Raw genomic sequence first — 9,398 nt, forward strand, 5'->3', positions numbered from 1 at the left:
GAGTTCAAATCCACACTCAGCCACTGAGTGACTTGGACAAGCCATGCTCTCTTAGCCTCAAAAGGAGACAAAGGCACCCCTTCCTCAAATAAATCTTGTCAAAAAACTCCTTGATAAGTTCATTACTTATGCTGCCTATTTAACCTTAACAGGCGGATTTTTTGAAGTGCCACATTAAAGATTAACTTTCTTAAAACCCTACTCATGGCTTCTTTCACTTCCTTGTTTCTCAGGCTGTAAATGAGGGGGTTAAGTATAGGAGTCAGGACAGTGGAGGACAAAGATTTATGCGACTTAAATGTCTGGAACGAGGCAGAAGATAGACAAGCATAAGTGTTCCATAATACAAGGCAACTACAGTGAGATGTGAGGAACAGGTAGAGAAGGCCTTCTGCCTCCCTGAGGTTGATGGGATCCTAAGGATAGTAACAATGATGAAAACATAGGATGACAGGGTGAGGATAAAGGGTGGGAAAGTGAATACACAGGCATATACGAAAGAGTGTAGTTCAACTGAATGTGTGTCACTGCAAGAGATATATCTGATGTCTGGAATGACATCACAGAAAAAATGATCAATTTCGCCAGAGCCACAGAAAGAGAGCTCTGTCACTTTCATAGTTAAACTGGTGCTAACCAATATACCACATACCCAAGAGACAGCTGCTAATTGAACACTCATCCTGGCATTCATAATAGTGGCATAGTGGAGTGGCTTGCATATTGCCAAGTATCTGTCATAAGACATCATAGCTAGGAGATAGCATTCAGCCCCTCCCAAGAGGGCAAAAGTGAAAAACTGCACAAAACAGGCTCTCATAGATATGCTTTTTTCTCTTATCAAAAAATTTGACAACATGTTTGGCAGGACAGTTGAGCTACAGCAGGATTCCAAGAAGGACAGGTTCCCCAAGAAGAAGTACATAGGAGTGTGAAGGTGTCGATCAGTCACAACCAGGAAAACAATGAGAAGGTTTCCAGCCATGGTTCCCAAATAGATCAGTAAGAAAATGAGGAAGAGAAGAACTTGGAAGTTTTGAAGATCCCCAAATCCCAGAAGTACGAATTCAGATATAATAGTCTGGTTCTTCCATTTTTCATTTTCATTGTGTTGCATCTGGAAAATAAATAAACAGTATTGTGTAATTTAAGACTTTGTAAAGTGAAACTAGACAGAAACTTGCAAGTAAACTGGTTTTGGGAAGAAGACAGGTACCATCCCACTTTGAGGAACCCAAAGTTACACAAATAGCCAGGGTTAAAATATTGCTGCACTAAATACTGCCAGAAAAAACAAACACCATGTCGTTGTCACCATGTCATCTAAACACAAGCTTAGCTGAGACTGGAAATATCCGGCTTATGGCCCCATATTTTCCCACCCTGCCTTTTCCACATTTATCTAATAGTACTGCAAGGGGAAAGAAGTTAAGAGCTTCTCCATGACATTTAACACTTTTTGATAGACAATTCACTGTAATGCCTGAGATGTTTCTGATATATTTCTGCCTCTGATCTGAGAAAGACTGCTTGGTGTAACCTTTTAAAACGAAAGAGAACAGACAGTTAATGTCTTGTGTATGTATGTTCTCTCAAGTCGCCTGTCAACTCATGTTGCCCTCATGAATTTCACAGAGTTTTCTTACACAATGAACACTCAAAGGTGATTTTTACCAGTTTCTTCTTCTGAAATGTGGTCCATAGCACCTGGTATCCATTTGTGGCCTCTCATCCAATTAGTAACCAAGGCTGATCCTCTTGAGTTTCCGTTGATAAGATACAATCTTGTTTCTTTATAATATTTAAGCATTTCTGTTGGTACCAGTACCAGCTAGTAATGTACTCCTCTTCATTTGCTGCCTACACTGAAGGCACATAGGAATCTTGGGAACACTTCAAAGAAATCCCAGGTCCTTTCTGACTCTTCTGCTGATGACTCAGACTGTCTGGCCTTCAATGGCCCTTCCAACACTTGAAGACAATTTGTCCTCACTATATTTACTTTGAGTGTGCTACCCAGTCTTGGGTGTTTATTATCCTATCTTTCTCACAATATAGTTTACAGTGTAAGTTAAAACAAAATAATAGAAGCAGGAATTTCTTATAAAATCAAATCAATTTAATATCCTGTTAAACAAAACCTTCTTCTCAATTAATTAAATGTGGAAGGCCTATCTAAAGAAAACAGATCTTTACCTGCTGGTAAAAATCAATCTTTACACATCGTGAGAGTTTTATCTGGGTTTTTTCCCCCCGAATTGAGCATTTATTTAGGGTTTTTTTTTTCAAAATACAAATTTATTAAATTTTAAATATGAATGAAAAAGAATAGATGGGTAAAATACAAAGAAAGAGGGGGAAAGTGGTATGTTTTATTGATTAGCCCATTGGCCGTATCAAAAACATTTGACAAAGAAAGGGAAAGAATGGAAGAAGAAATAAGATATGGTCTAGGGACAGGCATAAACATACTGTAATCTTGTAATACTCCCAAATATTTTGTTGATAGCTGGTATCAGTAACTGATACTTTTCCACAGACGAATCATTAAAATATTCTGACATTGAATGATTAATGGTGCATATTTTTCCTTCCAGCCTTGGAGCAATGTTTTATCTATAGTAGCAGTATCACAGAATTATAAAGTTGAAAGAGACTACAAGGATCATCCTGGCCAACCCTCTGCCATGCAGGAAAATACAATCAAAGCACTCTCAATAGATGACCATCCAGTCTGTGCTTAAAAACATCTAGAGGAGAAGACTTTATGATGCTTCAAAGCAATATATTCCACTGCCAAACTACTCTTACCATCAAGAAGTTCTGGAATGAAGGATCCAAACAACCTAATCAAATAGTGGTGGTTTGTGTTGTATATTCATATAAGCGTGTAGTGGCAGAGACAATACTCATTGGATATGCTTGTGATTTATATCCTTCTCCACATTTCAAACCCACTTACAGTGATGAGATGGTCTAAAGCTGGCCTGCCAACTCATGGCTCTCCAAGTCTTTTGGACTTCAACTCCCAGAATTCATGTCCATTGGACGAACTGCCTAGAGTTTCTGCAAGGTGGAGGTCTAAACAGATTGTGCAGGCTGGTCTAATGCCTTCAAAAACTTACACAAAATAAAATTCCTGAGAGGTAAATGCTCTGCCTTGAAAGCTCAACATAATCATCTTGATGCTCAACATAATCATCTGGTGCTAATCAAGCAACTCAGAACATATTTTCTTGTTTTTAATGTGACTCAGTAATATCTCTGATGCAGTCACTGTTGCCCATTTTTGGTCTAAAAAATATTTAACCAATTGTGCTCCCTCTATTTTATCAGTTTTATACTTACTTATACAATACTTTTGACACAAAAATAAAATAATAATATCTCTGGTGAACAAAAAATACTTTTACTTATGGGCTAATATTGCAACAAATATAATGCTACCCAAAAGCAAATATTTATGTTTTTGAGAATAAAAGAAATAGACAGGAGATTTGTCAAATCTTTTCCAAGACCATTTTATTCAGGGTTTGTTTGAGGCTGAGAGTGTGTGATCCAAACAAGGTCACCTAGTAAGTTTCCATGACTGAGTGAGGATTCAAACTCTGTTCTTCAGAGCCAGAGTCCAATGCTCAAACCACTACACCAACGGTTCTCAAACTGTGCTCCATGGAGCTCTTACGGCTCCATGAAGCACAATCAGGGGCTCTGGAGGGCCCAGTGGCCCTCCCCCTCCTTACCTATGAAGCATACAACACATGAAGCCCTGATGCTGCCAGTGTGGCCTAGGAGGCTCTTCTCCTAGAAGGCTCTCCTCAGCCGCAATCAGCATGATCAACAGAGCCTCCCCACAGCAGCCACCAGCATGACTTTCCTGCCACCAGTTTGAATGTGCTTTTACTGCAAGGCAAAAGCAGGTTGGACAGAGTGGCCCCTGGGGATGTTGTTGTTGTTGTTGTTGTTGTTGTTGTCGCAAAGGCTGGATGACCATCTGTTGGGGATGCTTTGACTGTGCTTTACCTGCAAGGCAGAAAGCGTTTTTTCGTCTTTATTTTAAATATTATACAGTTCTTTATTTATTTATTTTTACACTACAAACAAGATATGTATAGTGTGCATAAGAATTTGTTCATGGTTTGTTTGTTTTTCAATTAGTTCACACAAATATTCTCCATCCATCTGCCACTGGCCCGGTCCTTCTGTCAAATTTTAAAATGCAATGCAGCCCCTATGTCCAAAAGTCTCTTGGGGCTCCACAATAAATTTTTCCTTGATATATATATATATATATATATATATAGGATTGCATTGAAAAATGTACCTGTCCTGACTTACATACAAATTCAACTTAAGAACAAACCTACAGAATCTTTCTTGTTCATAACTTGGGGACTGCCTGCATTGTGAGGCAATTTTTCATTAAAAAAGAGACTTATGAAGGGCCCCAAGAACTATTTTGAGATGCTCTATAAGTGGATCCTCCCAGTTCAGTTAAGAGTCCTGGAAGGATCCTGCAGTTCTAAACTGGCAAGAAAATGGAAATCTTCCAACTGCAGACCATATATATCTAACATGTGCAAAATATGTGGATGGAGCCATGTGAATAAACTTGAAGCAAGTTCACAATTTCCATAAAACCCTTCTCCTGCACCACCGCTTTTCTTACCAGCGTTCTTCACTATTCAGCTTTCATAGCTTTATGTAGAAATGGTGGAAGCTCCTTCCTTGGAAACTTTTAAACAAAGGCTAGCTGGCTATCTGTCAGGGATACTTTGTGTTTTTCCTGCATGGCAGGGGGTTGGACCAGATGGCCCATGTGGTCTCTTCCAACTCTATTATTATATGACATGGAAAATACAATAACATGAACAATTGTAACTTCTGTGGGATAACTGTTTTACATTCTAAGACAAAGCCTTAAAAACCCTAGGAAATAATTAAAGGGTCATTTTTCAGTACTGAAAATGACTGAAAACAAGACTCCTATGCCAATATGAATGCTTATAAGAAATCAAAGTATTTTCGCAAAAACATCTCAGATGTTTACTACAATTAATTTTAGTACAAAACTTGAAACTAAACTTCAGGGATATCTCCAAAGTTTTTCCATGGGGACATATATTGAGTTATGACAAAAAGCCTAAAACGGCCTCCTTGCTTTTTCTTTCTAAAGGGAAAGTAAAATAATTGACCCAGATGGGAATAAGTGCAATTATAAATTAATGGGAAGCTAACTGAAAATGAAAAGAGATCCAGAACATTACTAACATGAGCCCATAACATGTTTTCACGTTATGGAAAACAGAGAAATCCAAGATGTTTAAGAGGAAACAGTATAAAGTCCTTGCAACTCCCTTTTCATGAAACAAAGAGGTAAATGTGTTTCTTATACTATATGTTTTGCATCTTCAGATTAGTCTGGCTTTAGAGAAATTTCCTTTTTTTAAGTTACAGAAACTGTGTGTCACTGTCTACATAAGACACCACAGGTATGTAAACACTAGAGTCTGTCAAGCATCTGGCAGAAGACTTGGGCCCTTCCACATAGCCCTTTATCCCAGAATATCAAGGCAGAAAATCCCACAATATCTACTTTGAGCTGGGTTATCTGAGTCCACACTCAGATAATGTGGGATTTTCTGCCATGATATTCTGGAATATAGGACTGTATGGAAGGGCCCTTAATAGTTGGTTTTTAAAAAAACATCAATTCTATAAACTTTAAACTGCAAATCAGGGATAGGATAAGGCCACATGCTGACTTATTTAGCCTCATAGAATTTTTAGGGCATATTAATGGCAGTCCTATTGATCGGTTTTATGTTATTGCTATGCTATGAAGCAAAAGGTTAACAGAAATGTAAAGGCTCAACTTTTTAAAATGTTGTTATTGAGTGAAAAGTGTTTTCAGATATCCATGTTTCATTATATATTAGTGATGATATTGGTTAGAATTCTACATAGCTTACTTACATAGCTACCTTATTTTTGTAGCTAAGTGGTATTTTCCCCTCCCAATCTCAATCTAGTAGGACAGCAGCCCCTGCAAGCAACAAAAATCAGTTCTCCTGTCAGTCTATGGGCAACAGACTAATGTTTCTAGCTGGCTTGTATGAGTAATTTCTAGTGTAAGGAGGAATTTTGACAGGCATTCTGTTTCTGACTGTCACTCTGGAGATTGCTAGTGGGAGCATAATGAAAACATCAGTCTATTGCATCCCAATTGACAGAATAATGGACTCCCATTGCTTGCAGTAGCAGCTTCCGAGTAAGTCGGCGTTTGGGGACTTTGATAACACCTCCATTTTTATTTAATTCATAGGGATTGTTAATATAAATCAGTTGTAATTACATAACTCCAGCTTAGTCAGCTGTGTGACCCTGAATTTGACCTGGTATTGCTTGCCAAAACCATAAGGACCCATGGTTGAAATGATCAATGTTATATAAAAAGTGTGTATAAGGTATTAGCAATTCATCATCTACTAGATCAGTGTTTCTCAAATGTGCTCCTCCAGGTGTTTTGGACTTCAGCTCTCAGAAATCCCAGCCATCTTACCAGCTGTTAGGAATTGTGGGAGCTGAAACCCAAAACATCTGGAGGAGCACAGTTTGAGAAACTCTGTACAAGATAATGTGAACATTTTAAATCAAATTTTGAAAAACTATTACCATCACTTGATTATTGACTAGATGAAAAACAAATAGGAAGTCTTCATGAATAATTGTTTATATTTTGCAAGCAATTAAACTATGAATAAGACTTTGAAATTAACCCTTAATTCTGCACTACAGTTTCCTAGACAAAGCCCAGTCAAACATGGAAATGAAAAATCAAACAAGGATTTTAGAATTCATTCTTCTTGGATTTGAAGATCTACATTATCTGAAAATTCCCCTCTTCCTGCTCTTTTTCTTCATTTACATTCTGACGTTGGCTGGAAATCTTCTCATCATTATACTTGTTGTAACTGACCAACACCTTCACATCCCAATGTATCTTTTCTTAGGAAACTTGTCTTGCCTAGAAGTTTGTTCCAGTTCAACCATTCTGCCTAAGGTACTGGCCAGCTTCCTATTGACCAACAAAGCCATTTTGATTAGGGATTGCATGTTGCAATATTTTTTCTTCTGTGGGTTTACTGGCACAGAATGTTATCTTCTCTCTGTGATGTCTTATGATCGGTACATAGCAATATGCAAACCGCTGCACTATGCCACAATTATGAATAACAGGTTCTGCAGAAATATGGCATTTGGATCTTGGTTAAATGGATTTCTTGCCAGTGCTATTGTAGTTTTATGTATGTTGCAGCTAATTTTCTGCGGTCCCAATGAAATCAACCATTTTTTCTGTGACTCGCCTCCAGTTTTAAAACTCTCCTGCAGTGACACACATGTTGTTTCCATGGTGATATTCCTTCTCTCTTCTGCATTCACATTCCCCCCTTTTATCCTTACTTTGATTTCTTATGTGTGCATCATATTGACAATTTTGAGAATATCCTCTGAAGCAAGGAGACAAAAAGCCTTCTCTACATGTTCCTCTCATCTCCTTGTTGTGACCATTTTCTATGGGACTCTCATGTCTGTGTATGTGTTGCCTGAAACCAATAAGGTGATAAATCTGAAAAAGGTCTTATCCCTCTTCTACACCATTTTGACACCTATGGTGAACCCTTTTATTTACAGTCTGAGGAACCAAGAAGTCAAGATGGCTGCAAGGAAACTATTTCACAAATGTTGGACAAAAAGTTGAGCAAAACGTAAACCCCCTCCCCCCCCAAAAAATCTACAATTGCAGATCTCTTCTATCTTCCCATCATTAAACTGAATGTGTATTTGCGGAACAATTTTCAGGTTCTGTTTTTATCAATGGCTTTTTCAGAACAAATAGGAACATGGTGTCCATTTATGATGAACTGTGTATGCCAAGTTTAGGAAGCATGATGTGGACCCCATGGTGTTGTTGAATTTCCTTTACCAACATCTTGCATCATTTGGCCAATTGAGAGGCATTGAGAGTATTCAGTGCAGCCAACATCTGGAGGCCCAAGGAGACCCATTTTTGTGTATAATAATAATAGCTTGTGTGTAAATCAAGAGGGGTATGTTGCTTCTAACATGGATGGACTAAACATTGAGCCAGGAGACATAGCTAATGAGATGCAATTGTGACATCTCCCAATGCTACTCTCTAAAATTTTTACCTTTGAATCTTCTCAAATATGATTATGCAGCATTTCTTTTTTTTAAATGGGAAAGTTAGGCAGTAATGATGATTCTGTCACTATCCTATTCATAGAGTTTGCTTATATAGACAACTGGAGGACCTCCTGTGGGATTCTGTTAGTGTGCTCTGCAACTTTGAGTATTTTGGGAAAGTTGCTCACTATACATTTCTCCAGGACCCCAAAAATGACTGTACTAGGAGGTGAGATATAGATTCTACAACATTGCAGTTATTGAAAATTATATTAGCCAATGTTTTAGGTGCTTAAGATTTTATATTAAATTATACTGGAATCTTCAAAACTGGCCTCAAATTATGAAATGGAAGAAGACATTAAGCAATCCTCACATTTGCAAGAACTCAAACCCCAATATTCTTTATATATGAATCACTTTATTAACATTGTAAGGTTCTTCCAATATATATTCTTTTATTTGATCCCAGCAAATTCAAATCATAGATATAAACTAATACCATATTAATGATATTTTGGTTATATGTTGTGTTGGCACTAATACTGTGTTTGGAGTAAATGATTCCATGTGCAATAAAGGGATCTTCTTACTGCTACTACTACTAGGAATGACAGGTATGGCCAGCCAAGGCTGTAAGGGATAACACACACACATACCCTCACACGCAAGGCAGGAGAGTGGAATGCTACCACTGTATATTATATTTTACTTTGCTGCCACCAAATATTTGATAAGATTTCTTTTGCTGCCACCTTCTATTGATTCATAGGCCACCTCCTTGCCAGAATGTTGAAGAAACCACACAAACTCTTCAGGTGAAATGATACAAGAATATGTGGTTTATTTTGTTCTTGAACAGTAAAGATGTGTAATGGGTTCAATAAACTGACAGGCTTTACTTTATAGAGAATGGTCATTTAACTTAAGTTCCTTAAAAGCAATGTTCCACACACAGGAATACAAACAGGTTATTCTGAACCCTTTGAAGTCTCTCTCCACATCAGCTCTCTAACACTATAGAGGCCTACTACTTTCCTCCCTCCTTCTTCCTGGAAGCTTTAATTATTTTCCTCAAAGACGTATCTTTTAACAACAATTCCCAAAACCCACCCTTCCTTCGTTCCCCTTCAAAACTCCTAACCAACCCTTCAAATTCCAAACTCCCAACTGACCATAATGGCTGCCTT

The 9,398-nt window shown here is 37.8% G+C and overlaps 2 protein-coding genes across 2 annotated transcripts; one reads left to right on the forward strand and one right to left on the reverse strand.

The window, feature by feature from the left end:
* Positions 1 to 262: 262 nt before the first annotated feature.
* LOC132779603 (olfactory receptor 6F1-like) lies at positions 263 to 985 on the reverse strand. The gene has a single exon (XM_067469498.1). It carries the CDS (start codon positions 983 to 985, stop codon positions 263 to 265), a length of 723 nt encoding a protein of 240 aa, XP_067325599.1.
* Positions 986 to 6,823: 5,838 nt separating this feature from the next.
* LOC132779605 (olfactory receptor 5B21-like) lies at positions 6,824 to 7,762 on the forward strand. The gene has a single exon (XM_060783286.2). It carries the CDS (start codon positions 6,824 to 6,826, stop codon positions 7,760 to 7,762), a length of 939 nt encoding a protein of 312 aa, XP_060639269.2.
* The last annotated feature ends 1,636 nt before the right edge of the window (positions 7,763 to 9,398 follow it).

This window comes from Anolis sagrei, chromosome 6 (assembly GCF_037176765.1).
Source record: "Anolis sagrei isolate rAnoSag1 chromosome 6, rAnoSag1.mat, whole genome shotgun sequence".
Classification (NCBI taxonomy): Eukaryota; Metazoa; Chordata; class Lepidosauria; order Squamata; family Dactyloidae; genus Anolis; species Anolis sagrei.